Source organism: Carassius gibelio, chromosome B25 (genome assembly GCF_023724105.1).
Source record: "Carassius gibelio isolate Cgi1373 ecotype wild population from Czech Republic chromosome B25, carGib1.2-hapl.c, whole genome shotgun sequence".
Lineage (NCBI taxonomy): Eukaryota > Metazoa > Chordata > Actinopteri > Cypriniformes > Cyprinidae > Carassius > Carassius gibelio.
Window position 1 is genome coordinate 8,598,835 of NC_068420.1, and position 19,264 is coordinate 8,618,098.

The 19,264-nt window shown below is 37.2% G+C and overlaps 1 protein-coding gene across 6 annotated transcripts; it reads right to left on the bottom strand.

The window, feature by feature from the left end:
- Positions 1-831: 831 nt before the first annotated feature.
- Positions 832-16,288, bottom strand: LOC128013734 (serine/threonine-protein phosphatase 6 regulatory subunit 3-like). Of its 6 annotated transcripts, none has more exons than XM_052596919.1 (26): positions 16,148-16,288; positions 15,564-15,613; positions 12,673-12,851; positions 12,296-12,526; positions 12,011-12,197; positions 11,798-11,935; positions 11,516-11,581; positions 11,082-11,194; positions 10,831-10,944; positions 10,627-10,756; positions 10,212-10,364; positions 9,514-9,672; positions 9,357-9,421; positions 9,120-9,235; positions 8,965-9,050; positions 8,767-8,853; positions 8,429-8,475; positions 8,005-8,059; positions 7,772-7,902; positions 7,567-7,688; positions 7,296-7,470; positions 6,135-6,229; positions 5,873-6,056; positions 4,601-4,705; positions 1,976-2,062; positions 832-1,884 (listed from the first exon to the last, which is right to left on the bottom strand). In XM_052596919.1, the coding sequence occupies exons 4-26, from the start codon at positions 12,520-12,522 to the stop codon at positions 1,833-1,835; spliced, it is 2,694 nt and encodes an 897-aa protein (XP_052452879.1). In that variant the 5' UTR covers positions 12,523-12,526; positions 12,673-12,851; positions 15,564-15,613; positions 16,148-16,288; the 3' UTR covers positions 832-1,832. The 6 variants fall into 6 exon arrangements, with proteins under 6 accessions (XP_052452879.1, XP_052452878.1, XP_052452877.1 ...); XM_052596918.1 differs by lacking the exon at positions 16,148-16,288 and adding an exon at positions 5,551-5,568 and having other exon boundaries at positions 15,564-15,761; XM_052596917.1 differs by lacking the exon at positions 16,148-16,288 and adding an exon at positions 5,551-5,568 and having other exon boundaries at positions 8,429-8,508; positions 15,564-15,761.
- Between the last annotated feature and the right edge of the window lie 2,976 nt (positions 16,289-19,264).

Below are 19,264 nucleotides of genomic sequence, written 5' to 3' on the forward strand. Positions count from 1 at the left end.
AACAAATACCATGGTTAAAAAATGTGGTTAGTATATTAGCTAGTAACCTTTTTCGTAGCAAACTGGTTAATTTTCGTCAGGGACATACTTTAGTTGACGAAACTGAAAGACCTCTACACAGTGCAATCCATTATAAAACTTTAACTCTCTCCCACAGCCTCGTTTTCACTCAATACTGTGCCTATTCTGCAATTATTAAATGTTTGTGGTGTATACGGAACGAGAAAGTCGTTCGTACCTGACCCTTAAAAAGTATTTTTTTGTCCAAAAAGTTTAGGACATTATAAGTTAAAAATGACTCATTTTAAATAGCCATGTCCAGTACTGCGTTCTCCATTTTACAGAGCGTATCCATTTACAAACGAAATGACTTGCCACCTGTTGGCTTCAAAACAGAAAATGCAGTGTACTGACCTGCAAACTGAAGTTTTTGAATAGTCCTGCCTTTCAGTCTCTCCACTCAGCAAACAATTGATTTTCGAAGTTACCCATTTGAAAGACTCTCTGATATCTCAGACCTGAATAGAAACTGAATTACCCAGTTGACAGACGAGAGCAGAAAGTAGGGAATCAATAAACAATTTTAATGGCCTGTTTCATATACCAAGTTTACCAAATGAGCCAGGATTATTTAAATTAGTCTGACTTATTGCCAGTTGATTTGGTTCACAATAAGTCTAACTGAATTAAGCCTGGCTTATTTGGTAAACTTGTTATATGAAACAGGTTTACTCGAGTAAGTCAGGATCATTGCCCAGATCATCATCATGATAGATTACTGATTAGAGGATTATACAGGATTATAAATATGTGTGATTCACAGACAGAACCTTTTCCTTGTTGCTGGCACAGGTAGCATTTTATTACAAAAAGAAAAAAGTTGATGCATGATCGTAGCATTACCAGGAATATGCTGCATTCCCATCACTCTTCAGGTAGAAAGGTTGAGTTGTTTGGAGAGGATAACGGTTATAAAAGGTGGTCTGTACTGAATGCAGGCCCATAGGTAAGAATCACTTACTAGCTACATGCAAATGGAGAGCCATCTTTCCATTCACTCAGATTCGTATTTCATCAGGGAGGGGGAGTGGGGTAACATAACATCTCTTTGAGAATAAATTAAGTTAAAAATTATACCAAAAAGTGTTTCTTTTGTCCCAATCTTTCTTATGCTTAAAGGATACAAGAAACATTTACAAATAACACCAGTGGCAAAATAAATCATTTCTGAATATCTCAAAACAGTCTCCCCTAGCAATGAGCTTCAAAATAAAACAGACCGACATAAGTTGCCAATTTAAGATTTCTGTGGTAAGGGTTGCTTTTACTTAGAAATTAAATAGCAGATTTGTGTGCGCAAGAGGACAATCCTATCAAAAAGACAGCTTATGATTTGGTCACACATTAACGTTCCAATCGGTATAGTTCAGTTTTATCAATCCTCCGTTTCTGTATACATTTGTCTTTTATAAAATATTTTTTTATTCATACAATCATTTTTAACTATAGCAACATTACTATTCACTTTTAAGTGGCAAGATGTCAGACAGATCACCTCATAAGAACAATAGTATATAAACGAATGCAAAAAAAAAATCATTAGAGTATGTTTCTCTTCATAACAGTTCAAATTTTCTGTACAACTGTCTAATATGAATATTGCTGGTCCTGATCTGGTGGCATCAGTGCAGTGCTGGAGTAAGAGACAGCAGCAGCAGCAGTGGAGGTGGTGGTAGTTTCTGGGGGGCTCCAGTCTGGCACTGGCCTCTCTCCGGGGGGTCCTGGAGGAGGGGGGTGTGCGTGGCAGGAGCTGACTGACAGCACTTCTCTCATCATGCCGGACCATTCACTGCTGCCTCAGGGTTGGCCGTGCACTGCTCTGATCTGGTTGGGAAAAGGAGAGGAGCATGATGTCAGGTGTGGAAGCAACACTTAACTAGGGGAAATGGGGGAAAGTGGAGGGCACAGAACTCACTTGGCTTCGTCCATAGAGGCCGCATCCTCAAGAGGGCCGTTTAGAGCTTTGCAAGTGGCTTTTGCTTTCTCTTCTAAGTGCTTTAGACTGAAGAAGAAAAAAAAATATGATTAAATGACAGTTAAAGACTACAAATATAATTTTACAGATTTTTTTTCCTCCCTATACACAAAAGAATAGGAAACGTTTTAAAAATGACAGTGGTGATACATTTTCAATATTTAGATCATGTCATATCGGTGGATCTCCAAATTCAGAGGGGATCCCTTTATTTGAGGAGCCACCTCGAACGCCAGCCTCCATGCGTCAGTAGCCCCTCAGGATCGGTCAACATCTGACTACAAATTTGACCACCCATAACTGGTGGACACGTTCTCATTCAAAAGGGGGCCTCGAGACGTACATTAGATTTGGTATTGGAGGGTTCCTTGTGTTGAAGGGATCTCCCAAATTCTTGCAGTTCCACCATGCCTTTACGGAGATATGGTCATTCCAAGTATCAATGGTATTCCATACTCTTAAGCTTTAAAGCATTTCATCCAGGTCACCAGTAGCAAACAATAGAGCGCACTCTGCTGATCAAACTACGCAATTACACCATTTCAGCATTTTTTGTTCTGTAAAATAAATAAATTATATATCTATATATAAAATACAGCAATACCAGCATTTCTGCGATAAATATCTGATTTAAATCAAGAATATATTAATTTACCAGTAAGACAGCCAGTAGATTCAGGAAACAAGAAGGAACTAGTACTAATGCCCAATAAAAATCGGCTTTATTTTTTCCCCAAATTCCATTAATATTTTTTCTTCAAAATTGCAATTTTTCGGGTTAAATTTTTCTGGATTGCTTTTTTTTGCCATACAATTTTTTCTTCACCGTTTTAATTTTTCTGGTTTTAGTTTATTGCCTTTAATTTTTTGTTTTTTTTCAATGCTTTAATAATAATAATAATAATAATAATAATAATAATAATAATAATAATAAAAAGATTAAAAACGTGATTAACTTAAATGATGTCTGATTAATTGAAATGATGAAACCGACCACTGAACTTCAATTTATTAACATTAACAAAATTACCATTTAAAATTATCAAATTTTTTTTTTTACACCAAATTCTGTGTTTTCCGTTGATTTTCTGGATTCATTTTAATGGTTCAATCAATTTAATAATAATACAAATATTTAATAAAGAAAGTTTTTTTTGTTGTTGTTGGTTTCTTTTTTTAACCTTTTTTGGTAAATAAAATAAAAATATTTTCTTCTGGTAAATTTTCCTTAAAAATAAGTTTTAGCTTTATTAGTTGTAGTAATACCATCATTACATTTAGTAATATTTCTATGCATCACACTTATTTTTAACTTATTTTGACAGGTTGCTATTAAGACCTTTAGGTTTCTGTTTGTACATAACTTGATTAGTTTTTGCACATTGAAAGTAATTCATCCACAAAGAAACACGGAGAACACCCTTTTGGCTTAAAGGGTGAGTACAATGGTGTTTTGTGTATTCAGAGTTGTTCACAGTGTTAAAGAGATGCATTCTCATGCTATACATGGCCAAAGTTTAAAAAAATTATTTAGAAGAATGACTGAGAATTTCTGTGCCGAAAATCTTACTTCCGGGTTGGTACACGTTTCGGCAGTTTTTTTCCGATCGTGGATCTAATGACGTAGACAAGAGCGGAACTCCTTATATGAGCATATCTCTCTGAAACGCCCGTGCACACATCAACCAGAGGAGAGTGAGACCGCACACCTCAACGTGCTTCAAAATCGTCGGCAGCGCTGCATAGGATTTGTTTGAGAATGCCTCCAAATAAGTGAATTTTTGTATGTGAGGGAAAGTTTACTATGTTCAGCTTCCCCAAGAACCCAGCGTTACATGAACAGTGGATGCAGTTTGTTTTTCCGGGGCAGCAACGCAGTGTATCAAGTGTGTTTGTGTGTTCTGGTCATTTTAGTTATGAATGTTTTATAAACAAGGCCCAAGTCGACGCTGAATTTGCACATCGTTTGCTATTAAAACATGGAGCCATCCCGGTGATAAAAGACCCCATTCATGTAGGTACAATTGCATCAGATTTCTGTCTTTTGTTGGAAATCAGCACATAAGTGAATATATGTTAATAGAAACAATACAACACATCAGTATTATAGCGCCGCTCACGGCACGCCTCCAGGAGCTTGGCTTTTTCCTGAAAGAATCGGAAAGCTGTATTTTTCTTTTATAATTATGATAAAACTAAAGACTTTTTGGACATATATAGGATGCAGTACTACTCTATAGGTACTCAAGATTACCATGAGATTAGGTGAAACTGTATGTTTTTTTCCTCTTAAATATTCACATTTTGATTTATCCATCAACAATTTGACTGGATTCCACAATTCCACCAGTGTTTATTGCATGTCAATAACTCAATCCAAAATATCTCCTGATATATAATAAAAAAATTTTTATTAATAACAATTTGCTTCTGTATATCAATTAATCTATTTCAATTAACAACATTTTTTTAATCAATTTTAGTTAACTATAATAACTTGGGTCCCTAGACTAAATTATTTTATGAATAGCCTGTTTTATTGACTTTATAAATAAAGACTCTTACCCTGGTTTCTGACAGTTGCTAGGACTGTTGCTTTTCTCCACTTCCCCGCTCTCTGCAAACAACTTTGCAGATGCATCTTCAGAGGTAGATCGTTTCTCTTCCTCGCTGCAGGATGATCAGAAAGGACAGCATTTTAAAGAGCTTTCATTGCCGCTCTTTTAAAGAATAAAACCCCCCTTTTAAATCCCTGGATAAACATGCAAAGTGGAACAAGCCACATTAAAAGCAACGGGGCAAAACGAAAATGTTCTGAAATGGGATTTGGCAGACAAATAAGATGTGAGCATGACGTACAGAGGAGGGACGTGATTATGAACAACACAACAGCTGGTTGAGAAACTTGTTTAGTATGTGAGTGTGAAATGGTGGTGTAAAATCAATGCTAGCTAGCAATTTTACAAAGTGATCGCATGCCAGCCAACTTTACCTTTAGGGTGGCATCAGCACAAACAGTCATTTATTTAATTATAACCTCCTCTTAAGTCTCATACCAGACAGATCATGGTGGATTTCTGGACTAGGGAAGGTCTACAGAGATGCGTCCTCCTTAATCAGATCGATTTATAAAAAGTCCATGCACAGCCTGAATTTTAAAGGGCCAGCTCGTATTCATAAATGTAGCCCTGAGAGAGAGCCATGGAGCCAAACCACAGCAGAGCATGAGAAGGGAATCCATCAATCTTCACCTGCGGTGTTGAAAAGACTGGGAAACATATGGGCTTGAAACTTTTGGGATCAGAGTGAACTACATCTAAGGATGCATGGGGTATTTCATGCCGTTTTCAACTGTGACATCTGATATTAACATGCAAATGGTGATGGATACATTACTGTTCAAAAGAAAAACATACGATCGAAGAAACAAAAAATGGTTACATATCAAAACTCAAATGGCCGACATGGGAAAAACCAAACAAAACAAGACACGCCCCCTGATTGGCTGTACATACCGATACGATTTCAACACTCTGAAGCCACACACACACACACCAAAGAGAGAGAGGAAGCTCATGTTGTAAGAGTTGCAGTTCAAGAAGGACAGCTTGTTCTTTTTAGCGTTCTCAAAGAGACAAAACAGATGTTACAAAGCTCTGCATATTAACAGCCCCCGTTAAAAGAGACGCGGTCCTGGCCTGGCTGGCTCTAGCAGGAGGAGGAGGAGGAGGATACATGACAAGATCAGGTCTACATGCAGAGTGAAGTGAAGCTAGTGTCTCAAAAGGGGAGAAGAGGAAGTGATGTGAGGCACTGTGAGGAACCTGCAGGACTCACCTCTTGAAAACAGCAGTTTCAGTTTTGGCATCTACAGTAAGGCTGACAGTCTCCTTCATAGAGCCGTTGGTGACAGTTTCTGTGATGCGGTCACTGGCAGGCTCTTCCTCGGGGTCCGAGCCGTCTCCAACCTTTCCTCTTGGTGAAGTCGGGGTGGTCTCATTGGAAAGCCACTGATCTGTGTCTAAGCAATTCGATTGTTTTATTCAAACCACTGTGATGACACATGTACACGAGGAATGGTAAGAGTGTCTATCCTTACTTTCTTGCTGCATGGGCGCGTTGACTCCCAGAGGGTCCGTTTCTATGCTGGTTTCCATGGCTACTGGGGAATTGCTCCTCAAAGGATCCTTGGGGCTAAATAAAGGAGAAAAATGAACCTCTAATGAGTTTTCCACATTTACTGCTGCATTTTGAACATCAGTAGTGCAGGTTGCTGGCCCTTTCTATAATCAATATGCAGGACTTAATTTATATATTAAAGGGCACCTATTATGCAAAATCCACTTTTACATGATGTTTGGATATAAATGCGTGTTGGCAGTGTGTGAACACAACCACCTTTCAATGATAAACATCCACACACTCATTTTTTTAATTCCCTTTAAACCAAGTCAGTCTCACTAGGCCTGCTGTTTTGATTCTCATGCAGTGTGACGTCACATTATATAGGACTGGGCCACGGAGGTAGATTGACCACTCTGCATTTCTATAGTTAATATAGATCACTCTAAATGTGCATATGGTTAAAACGTCAGTTATTTTTTAAATGATCAGTGCCACACTTGTGAGATTAGATTGACACTCCAACACAGCTCTTTTTTTGAGACACACCCCAAAAATAAAATTTTCCAGCTGTAATAAATTATCTGTTGAGTATTTTGGGCTGAAATTTAACAAACACATTCTGGGGACACCCAAGACCAATATTACATCTTGTAAAAAGGGGCATTATAGGTGCCCTTTAATGCCATTTTTCTGCATTCCCAAATTAATGTCGAAACAATGTAAATATCACAATTTGTTTATTTTGTTTAATGGCATTTTTTACCAAGTACCATGAATGAAGGCAGGTATCACAGATACCAATACTGATATCAAATCATCTATTAAACATTTTTCTTTTAAATGAGAAAATATAGCTAGTTAACATTACGGTACAATGTGTGCCATTCTTTTTTTATAATATAAAACAAATCCATTATAATAAACATCACATTTAGCTGTGCCTTTTATAATGTTTTTTTTTTTTTTTCATAAATTGCAGAAACAAGTTTTGATAGCCCCAATATGTATCTGTGAAAAAAAAAGACAATAGCTTTTAAAAATAAGCAGTTATACGTACACGCACACAAACGCACACAAACACACACACACACATTTTGACAGTGCGCCTTGATCCATATACGTCATGTGAACGTACCTCACAGGTGTGAAGCTGGAGAAGTCAGCCCAACCAGACTCTGCATCTGTGTTTGGAGAGTTCCAGCCCGCAGGTTCAGGCACTGCAGCTGGTGAGGTGGACACAGGTGCAATGGGAGCCATGGAGCTGCCCGTGTCCATAGGTATGTCATCAAAATTTGCCGTCCATACCGTTCCTTAACCGAAGCATGATACAGAACAAGGACGTGTGAGCTTACTCACTATAGAAATGAATATTACTAGATATGGCAGCTGATCATTTATATTCTGACCATCCCCAGAGTCCACTTCCATTCTGTCATCAGAGGTGGCATTGGCAGAATCAAACGGGTCTCGCTTCCCATCCTCCTCCTCAGAGTCCGTACTCTCCTCGCTATCTGTACTTCCTGAACTCCTGCGTAGGAAGAAAGCCATGGAGAATCAACACACCTGCATGATGAAAAATGCTTTAAGAGTCTGTTCCAAGGATTACAATACCTGGTACGTCTCTGAGCTTCCGGAGCAAAAGTGACATCCTTCTCATCCCAGATATCTTCCTCATCTGATCCGGCATCTTCGAACTGCTGGATCTTCTCCTTACAGCAAGCTTCAAAGAGCGCCATGTTTGCCTATGAGCATAGCAGGAACAAACTATGAAAACATACCATTAGCTTTTCAATAAATTCAACTAACAATACACATTCACTTGAGCAAATATCTGACATACTTACACTTTCATTTGTATTCAAGGAAAAATTGATGTCGGATATTCTATCAAAAGGAATACTGCAAGATAAAAAAATAATAATAATAATAAAAAAAAAGGATTTCAGTATGGTTAAGCCCTTAAGACAATAAGCAGCACCCGTCACCCACAACATTACTGACTGTCACCATGTACACCACACCAATCTATTAAAAACATAGATAATCAGAACGGAGACATTTAAGTGATCAGATGTAATCTGCACTGTATGGCCCATGATTTAACACGCACAACCTCCCAAAACTGGCTTTGTGAGTTTATTGAAAAGCAACATAACCCTAAAAATCAACCAAAGCCCCCACTTATAAATGCTAAACCTTCCCCAACCGATTTGATACCAGCAGAAAAGGCGGCAAATCTGAAAAGCGTCATGCATGATGGGTACTTACTCCCCGACATCATCCTGATCGGCAAACTCTTCGTCATTGAAGCCAAACTGCTCAATAAAATTGGACGTCATTTGTTGCATCTGATAATCAGAAAAGGCCTGGCAAACCCAGGACCAATGATAATGATATATTCTTGACACTACAAAGAAGCTTTATTTCAAAACAGCTGATAGCAATTAAGTGCCTTGCCTCAAAAAGCACTCAAAAGGACTAAACAGTTATAAATGTAGTCTAAACACAAATAGACTTCTTTTGTATATTTAGCAGTGCCTTTAACATTAGCATTCAGATATTACAATAGCAGCAGCTTTTGTGAGCTCATCCAGGCACAGACTTACTTGCTGCAGGGAGGAGTCCTGATGAAACCCGCTGTCTTTGAAATCTACCTCATCATCGCTGGATGAGTGTATGTGGTGTGTGTTAACCTGAGAATGTTTGAGAAAAGAGAAACTTAGTTTTGATGTCAAATACACTTATGAGCATTGTAAAGCCAAAGCAAGAGTTTCAGAAGACAGTGAATAAAATAGCATACTTACTAAGTCTACAGTGTTTTTCTTGTTTGTATCTGCTAGCTGTCCTGAAGAAAATGCTTCCCATCGTTCCCTATCCTCCTCTGGAAGCTCTGAAAGGGAGTAAGTGTGAGTGGAAATGGCTTAGAAATCAGTCTAATTTTTTTGTTTTTTAAACAAACCTGAGATGAGCTGCTGAATTTGTGCCCCGTTGGGGCCCTTGTCGCTGTTGTGGACTATAGAGTTTGCTATTCTGGTCAGGTGACCCATGTAACCTCTCCGCCGCCCACCCTCAGCCCTTAGGAAAGAGAGACGGAGGATTTAATAAAGTCCTCTCCAGACAAAACCACAGAGTCACAGATGTGCAGACAGGATGGTTCCTCTTCACACATAAGCGCTCAGTTTTAGAAGTTACTCACTGCTCCTTCTCATTTGATCCCCAGGCATCAAGAATTCTCTGTATTAACTGGCACTTCTGAAAGAGCTGCAGGTCAGAACAGAGAAAAACACATTAAACTTTGAGTGAAGCAAACAGCTTGGGATTCAAAGAGTGAGCGGAAAGGATAGTAAACTCACATGTTTGATAAGGATGTTTTCTCTTATGGGCTCTTGGTCGTTTTCTCTGTTGATTTCAGGAGATTCACTTTGGGTTGAAGGCATCGCTAAGATCATCGCCGTACAGATTTCTACTTGCGTGTGTAGAAAATTATTCCATAAGTATTTGAAGTACATGTCCTTAAGACAAAAGAAAGAAATTATTTAAGAACATTTATGGCATTCAAGCACAGATTGTATTAAACATCTTTCGACAATACTCTACTCCAAAAAGTAATGATCTTATCAAGTTTCAATGTGACTAATTACAAAATGAGTACGTAGTTACTAGTTAATATAAAGTAAGTCAATGGAATGCATTACTATTCAAAATTTGTGTCAGTGAGATACTAAACTAACAGTTTATATACATACATATATATATACACATATACATACATATATATATATATATATATACACACATATATGAACTATATATATATATATAAACAATATATATATATATATATATATATATATATATATATATATATATATATATATATATATATATATATATATATAAACAATATATCGAATGGAGCCTTGGTGAGCATGAGACAAAAAAAAAAGGTAACTGACCCCAAACTGGTGTGTATAAGAACATGGTTAACAACTAACTTTTCTCATTGCGAATAGATATCACAGAACTCTTGAATTGCATCTCAGTCACTCACTAGTATGACTCCCAATGTGTTGAGGGCAATAAGCTCCTGGTTGATGATATGCGTGTTGGTCTGTAGAAGGCTGGTCACTAGTCGCACCACATTTAGACGAGTATTTCCCACTGGTGGATCCAACACTCCCCATGTGGTATTCAAAACAGTTTTCTTAAAAAAAGAAAAGGTAAATGAAACTGCAAAGATGAGTCTGGATGTTTGATTCGACTCTAAAAACAACTAAACAACATATAACTATGATAAAATACTATTAAAATAACATTAATTCAACATATAACACACAGATTCTGCCAGGTTATATTTGTACAGGCATAAAGTGTTGTTGTCCAAAGCTTAATGTAATTAGGATTTTGGAGATTACGGTCTAAGTTAGGTCAGCTGATATAAAGTTTAGCCAACACATTGTTTTCACCTTTGGGGGCTCGAGCAAAAGCTGGTGAAAATCTTTCAGCCTGGGTCTGACAGCATCTAGAATACTCTGATTGACAGAGAATGAAGGATGGTTCATTCCAGGGGGGCAAATCTCTAGATGACCTTCAAACCTGAAAGGAAAAGCCAAGGATGATATTCAGATATGAACAAACGTCCAAAAGTTGTATAAAAATAATTCACTTACGCTGGTCTCCGTGTCTCAAAGAGGGTTAGAAGTATCTGGATCACACTGACTATGGCAGAATCATTCTTCTCTTTGTCAAAGATGTTTGACAGCAACTGTTCTACTGTCTCTTGTCTAGAAAGGAAGACAAACAGTCCATTCATTACTACAGCATTAGCATGCCTGAAACTACAGCTCAACTTTAATCCCTCCAAAAATGTCACCTTCCAGAAAGTCACTAGAAAGAACTGTACAGACATGGACAAACTCACTTCTCCAGTGTGGCCAGCAGAGGGTCAGGCTCCGAGCAGCCCTGCACCTGGAACATTTGATCTCTGCTCAGCCGAATGATCTCACAGAGAGACTGGGATGCGTTTGAGTGTCTCTGTGTGGAGGGAACAAGAATTTACTGTTACGTAGCTAGCAAGCAGGAATGGGTCAGCTAGACTCAACAATATGGGCCAGTCAGACATGCAGTTCAATTGTTTTTTACTTTAAATTCCCAACATTTTCACTAGCTTTAATTCACAAAAAATATTAAAATTAAACATTTAAAATGTATTTTATAAAATAAAATAAAAAAAATGCAAAAAAGATTGGGGGGGGGGGGGGTATATGCTTCAATGGCTTGTTTTCCCCATTTCCCCCCCCCCAAATTACATTTAAACAAAATAATTATTACATTGCTTAACCGGACTTCACTTACATCCTCATCTTGTGATGGTTGTACCATGTCAACCAGCCGCTGTATAACTTTCTCTTCATTTAGCCACTGCAAGAGAGGAGATGAAGAGAAAACTGTGAGGTGGTGTTACGAGGACAGTGAGTGGATTAAATGACTAATGTGTTAAATTTACTGCTGTATTCAAATGAAAACATCCATATCTACAAAACTAAAAATCATGCATACACAAAGCCAAACAGATTTTGACCAACAAAACAGAGTCGCAACATCATGAAAAGCTTTCTTGTAGATATGAAAACTCACATTTAATACATCTTGTCTAAGCTGTTGTGGCTCGATGCAGGTGAGCATCCTGAGCAGGAGGTCCATAATAGCTGAGGTCCCTATGTGTTTGATCATAAGATCCACAAAGTCTTCCCTCTTCCTGAGGAACTCCACAATCTAGATGCAAGAGCGGAGATTTAGTTCACTCCTAAGCATCCACATGAATGCAATCCAGTATGTCTGATGACATACCTGCTCTGGTTTCCTCCCAATGAGGATGCTCAGGACCTTGCTGAAGAAACTGGCCAGCAGTGGATTGAGGGGAGACTCGTTCTGTAGGAAGCTGTAGAGTTTCATCAATAAACTTTCATCTTCACCCAGCCTGTCATTGATCTGGCTAACATCTGAGGTCAGGAGTTCACAGGATATGTTGGGATACCTTTACAGAAAAAAGAAACATAGCATGAGGAAGCTTAGCACAGCAATTTATTTTTGGAACAAGTGTTTTTGAGCAAGCATCAAACATGTTATGCTTACTTGTATTTGATCTTCTCCTCCACATCGTCATTGGGCTCCTGGGTGATGTAGCCCACGAGATCCTCCATGCATTGTGGCCTCACCAGAAAGTCCACCAGCTTGTGGTTTTGAGCCTTGCACTCCTGCAAGACATCCTCTTCATCCATCACCTCAGTCAGCGTAACGTCTTCCTTTTCCAGAAGCGTGTCAATGTGGGACGTCGTGTGCAGATCAAACTTCCAAAACATGGTGCTGTTGAAAAAAAACAAAACAAATGGAAGAGGGTGGTTTTCAGATACGTATACTGAAAGCAAAATTATTTTTTTGGGTGAGTTTTGTTATCATTATGACTGTGAAGATGCTAGATTTTAAATGTGACTAATTATGAAAAAGCTTACCTGAGCGGAGCGGAGACCAGAGGGTAAAAACTCTGATTAAAAATAAAATAAAGCTTGTGCTCTTTGGGACTTCTGGCCCATTACAGGCACCACAGGCGGTAGAAACTGGACAAACCCTTAAATAAAGGACACATGCAGCAGAAACGTCTTCTGCCACAGAAAAAACGCTCAACATACACCTGAAACAGAGAACAAATAAGAAAAAAAGAGGGTTATTACATAACATAAGGCATTTGTGTAAAAAGAAAAAAAAAGTAACAACTCAAAGATTAGTCACTTCTATAAACAGACCTGCCCGATTCTGATGATTACTCTATCAAATGGTCAATACTAGACACAGAATTAAAAACAAATACATATGTGACCCTGCACCTCAAAACCAGTCTTAAGTCACTGGGGTATATTTGTAGCAATAGAAAAAAAAAAAATACATTGTATGGGTCAAAATTATTGATTTTATGCCAAAAATCATTAGGATATTAAGTAAAGATCATGTTCCATAAATATATTTACAGTAGGAACTGAACAAAATATCAAAACTTATTTTTGATTAGTAACATGCATTGCTAAGAACTTAATTTGGACAACTTCAAAATGCAATTCTCTCAATATTTAGATTTTTTTGGACACTAAAAAAAAAATATTGTCCTAACCTAACAAACCATACATCAAAGGAAAGCTTTTTTAATTCGAAAAATGGACCCTTATGATTGATTTGGTGGTCCAGGGTCACATATTACAAAACACATGCTGCTAACAACAACAAGAGACCTTTTTCCAGTTTGTCAGGATCTCAAATAGACAATTTAAACAACTTCCAAATGTTGAATTCATTTTAATTTTATGAATAGAGCTTGATTTAATACAGAAACAATGCATCAGTTTACAGTGACAAAACAAGTGGTAGTTTTGTTTGCAGAAAAAAAAAAAACTGATGAAACGCAAGAAAACCAGACAACTTCCTTGTCGTGACGTTGACAACCTAGCAACACAACAAATACAGTTGCACTCTCACCAGACTAGATCCTCTGATCAGTCGCTAACCATTATTAACTCTATCCCCACATGATTGTGGTTTTGAGTTAGTAACTGTGGTTTCGTTTTCGATTTGTTTGTTCTTCTTACAAGGAAAGTGTACATAATTTCTAACAAAAGATCCTCAGTTATGTCGGGTTTAATCCAAATGTCCATTTGACAGCTCTGGCATCACATTGTTATAATTGGACACATCAACACACAGCTATGCATTATTAAGGATAGCCAATACACTATTTTTCCAGTCGGTGGATGGATGCACAAGACAAGGTGAAAGGTTACCAAGCTGGCAAGCAGCCATCTTGACTTTCATGAATGGCTAAGAGGAAGGAAAGCTTATTAATAGACTAAGGGGGTTGGGCTAGGCTCACCCGAAAAAGCTTTGACATCAGCCCTACTTCCATTCTCCTGCAAACATGCTTTCCGCCAATTTACAGAATTTTAAAAACACTGACAAACAACCCAAAATTCATCATAAAAGAGTTCTTGCTGTAAAAGTTCTGGTACTATCAAAAACAGATTTAAAATAGCAAGCGTTAAAACATCAAACTGCACAATGAGGTTAACTTGACAGATACAATGTTAATCTTTAAATTCATAAGTCTGTGGCCAAATTATTATACAGAACTCTTTAAATCTGTATTATGTTACACACATATGCATGAATATACACATAGATCTTTTAAATTGGAAACAAATTCACAGTATAATTTTTTTTTTTACTGAATTTATCAAATACAAATGCAGACTTTGTGAGCACAAGGGGCTTTTTTCATTTTTTTTATATTTAATCTTACTGACTTAAATCTTTTGAACAGTGATAGTGCATGTCTAAATCGCAGAAACAATGGCAAGTATGAAAAATAAATCATGGAAAACAAACAAAACAGTAAATCAAAGTGATGGATGATTATCTGCAGCACATTCTCCGGTTCTGACCTGACTAGGCATCAGTTACACAAGTATAGCACTCAGAATCGAGTCTGCAAAGATGATCTGCCTGAGTGGACCATGAAGATGTGCTGCCATGTCAAACCAACTAGACTGTTTACAAGAGTGAGCGATCTGCTCATCCTAACAGTCTTCCAGGAGCATTCATATGCAATCACATCACACAAAACTAGAAATAAACAGTCGTATGGTTTTAGTGGTGATTATATGGATGTGCCAAAATAAGGACAAATACAGAAATCTGTAATCAGTAACGTTACATGCTGTAAACAAGAGACGGAGGACTATATTTTCAAAACTTATACTGAAATGACATACTGAATATTAGAAAAATCACCACAATTTAAATACAAATCAAACCTAAAACCGATTATCCTTATTAAACGCATTAATAACAAATTTATATGACAGCAGTCATGGTTCCAAAATATAATCTTAAAACCAGAACTAACAATTCCAGACGGGGTTTCTGTTGGTGTTTTTGGCTGCGTCTCAATCCCCAGTGAACTAACGTTACCTTCCGAACGATAGACAGCTTTGTGGAGCTCCACAAGCGCTGTTGAGCATTCCAATAGAATCATCATATGCACCTGCATTGGTTAAAAACGTTGTCTGTGTGGACAACTCAATAGGTTTCGCCTTTGTGCCTCACTTTCTGAAGTTTTTCGGCATGTCGGGCCCCGGCATTAGCTGACACTGAGCTTCCGCCAGAACAATATTACATAATAGACACTTTCTGAGAGTATGTGTTGGTTTAAATGCGTAGTAGTCCCGCTAAATGTGAGAAAAATTTAGTTAAATGAGAGAAAATGTTGGAAATGTATGCTGTTCTGACTCGGCGAAACAGAGAAGTGGTAACTGGCTAACGCTAAGCTAACAGAGACACACACAACACAAATACGTACCGATTAAGAAAGCGGAATTCTGCCAAAGCCCGGCATGAAGACTGGCGAACCTTTGAATAAAAGAGTCACAGTAATAAAAAAGAAAAATGGGGCGAGGTAACACAGAATGAGGGGTTTATAACAGATTGTGACAGGCGCGAAAAGAGACCATCAGAGTTCACTTTTCAAGATGGCGGCGTTATCAACTTCAGCAACCCCAACCCCCACCTAAGGTAGAGGAGCTGTCAATCAAACCCCACTGCTGCGCGCTGATTGGCTACAGTGAGTGTCAATTATAGCTGGTCGTGATCGTTAATCTCGGACTGTGTGGGGTAAATATTTGTTTTATAAACTCCACGAAAACAGATATGATTTTACAAACGTAGGCTCCTAGCCGGAATTTAAGAAATGTAATAATTACACATTTTAGAAGCAACATTTAAGTGAAACTGAATCATTAGACACGCCCACGGCAGATAAGGCCAATAGAATTTAGTTGGATTTAAAATCCCTCGTCTGATTGGATCACGAGAATGTCAATCAAATACGGCTTTCAAAACTAAAAAGTACGGCGATATCAAAACGTACATATTGCAGTATCCTACCTTCTTTGTAAGAGCCTGTCCCTTGAACGTATTCTTTAAATTTCAACATATCCAAAACATAAAGGCAGCACGGTTATAGTTTATTCACAATGTTGCACAAAGCGACCCGTTCAGTGTTGCTTTCAGAATGGCTTTAACCGGCTCGAAACTTGCAACGCCCTAGCAACAGTAAGACGTCACGGTGATTGACATTTACATGATCCAATCAGCTTCGAGTGCGTGAACCACATATTACTTAATGGAGCATCCAGTTCACCTCAAAGAAAGCTAATTATTTCAACATGAAATCGATAATATAAAACAGGAGTTGAATTCACATCAAGCTATATCATTCAAAATAAGTGTTTAAAGGCTATGTATGTATATGTATGCATATATGTAGATAGTTAACAGAAATAAATACATTTTAATTGAACAATGGCAAACCAACATGAAGTTGACTAGGCCTACATAAAACAGTAGTTTAATTTGTATATGAATTATAGACACATTATTAAATATGCATGTTTTTAAAGTTTATGCATATAAAAACAGCCAGTCTGTCTAAATCTGGCCCATTTTGCATTTTATAGAATTATTTATTGGTGAACTATCTCTTTAAGAGAACCTGGTCCAGCTTTCTATAGCTTTTATATGTGTAAAAGTGTTTGAATTTCTTGTGCCCATTGATAAAATATGGGTCAAGAGGTCCGGGGCATATCTTTGTGCTCTATAGCCGGCCAGTGCAGACAGGCAATTACTGGTTTAGTGTAGCATGCCAAATAGGATCTGACGTGTGACCCTTGTGTTAAATGTGATGCATAAATCTACAGCGTCAGGCTGTGGAACTGATCTGTTACAGCTGATGACGGCTGTATTTCAGACATGCGAGATCTATTCTGTGCTGTGTGTTCCATATGCATAACTAAATCTGCAGTGGATTCATTGTATAGAGCAAAAGCAGCCAGCAGTCATTTTTCTCATATGGGTCAAATTAACCCTATGATTCCACCGTGTTTCTGATTACAGACTGCCATGTGGGTTTCTATGACAAAAAACATGATTTTACTAAAGCGGTTTTGCTCTAGGTAAAAAAATAAATAAATCAAACATGTGCATTTGATTGTCTACAAAAATCCTGCCTCTACTAATCAAAGATCATGTCATGAAAAGTGTGTAAAGTAAATGTTGTGGGCTCCTGGGGCCGTGCGAAAGATGTTTCTCATGTCATCTTTCATCAGACGGAGGCAGCTATCACGGTTATGGTCCAGTTTTTTTGTTCTCTTCATATATCTGCTGCACGCCATTGTGAAACAAGCAGCTAGATGTATACTCGAAGGAATGAAACATACATGTTCATGTTTATACATGGGAATTATGATCATGGGATAAAAATTCATTATACAATTCATTAATCACAGACTACTGGTGATTATATGCATTGTAAAAAATATTTTTCAAAGCTGTAAATAGCAAAGATATACTAAGAAAGTTCTATTTGTCTTCATACTTTTCCTTTGTAATCACTTTGAGCCTTTTTTTATAAAACAAAAAGGATCCAATCTACAGAAGTCAATGGAACACAAAACTCAATATCTCAATACTGCTCAGAATGCAGTTAGCACGTTTTAAGGTGGTGATTATTATTATTATTATTTAAATATTTATGTTTGGCTTTATTACATTTATTTCCATTTTATAATTACACTCTAAAAAAATGTATATAGGATTTACTCAGCAATTGCTGGTAAATTTCACGCTTACAAAGAAATGGCAAGTAACTTTTTTTTCCGCAAACACATTTTTTTTTTATATAATCTTAATTTTATTCACAACCTTGAAAAATATAGCTTTTCATTTAATTTCCAACACAACTTTTCCCATTTCATATAAACTTTTTACATTTTGAGTTTTTAATACAAGTTTTAAATTTTTAATTTACAAATTAAATTAAATGAAATATAGTCAGTATACAACACCACAATAAAATAATAAAAAGTATTTTTTATATATATAAATAAAAAAAGTTATTTTCAAAAACCTTTATGCAATTCTTTATTTTATTTTATTAGACATTATTTATTATGTTTATTAACTGGTCCCCAATTTTCAGGTTTTATTGTCTTTATAGGAACATTTGGTCCCTGCACCCTTTTTTTTTCTTTTTTGAAAATATAATCAGAAGCTCCAGGGTGTTGATGTGTTTTCCCTCCTGACATGTCGAAGCGTGTTCTCACGTGCCTTTTTTCCAAGCCGTGTTTTTAGCTCCTCTACTACACAGATCATAAACAAAGACAGACAGATGGGTGCACAGAGGGGTGTCGACATCATCTCCCCTCCCCTCCAGCCCAGTCAGGAGCCTCACAACATGTGTTCACTTCTGTCAAGTGCTGCCGAAGACAGGCCTTTAAGATGAAAAATGAGAAAGGAGAATGTACATTTAGTTCCCAACTGCTGAATATACAAGCTTAGGGTCCTGGGTCTCTGTGAAGTGACATTTGTGATACATTCATAAAATGATGGATACATTATGAAGTTATTTTCCAGTGTACTGCAGATAGCATAATCAAATTTTTAATAATTGCATGCAAAAATATTAAATAATAATAATAATAAATAAATAATAAGTAAAAATTCATTAGAATTTTTATTCTAGCATGAGTGAATTTCTGAATCTATCTGTTGACAATAAATGATTAAATACAGGAACAAGGTATTATTTTGAGTGTTATGGAGGGGGGCATCTAGAACTCTTTTATAAAATACTTTTGGTTCAGTTTCTTCCACATGAGGGCAGCAGAAGACAAAACTCCGGACTCCTGGCAATGATCAAACAAACACACATTTATTTTATTACCCTAACATGCAATTCCACCACAGCAGTGTCACGTTCAACAATAACATTTCATAACGCTCTGTTTAGAGAGATTCAACGTGTTTCTGCATTCTTGCTCATGTTTGTTGGGTTAGCACTGGACTGAGACGCACCTTGCTCAATTCAATTAACAATAACTTTATAGAAGACTCCTCGTAATAACAGTCTTTCCTTCAACAAGCCAGGAACCCTTAAATGGAAAGTTGGATGCCTAAATATAAGAATAATGACAAGCACCATAACGTTAAAAGAGGACAATAATA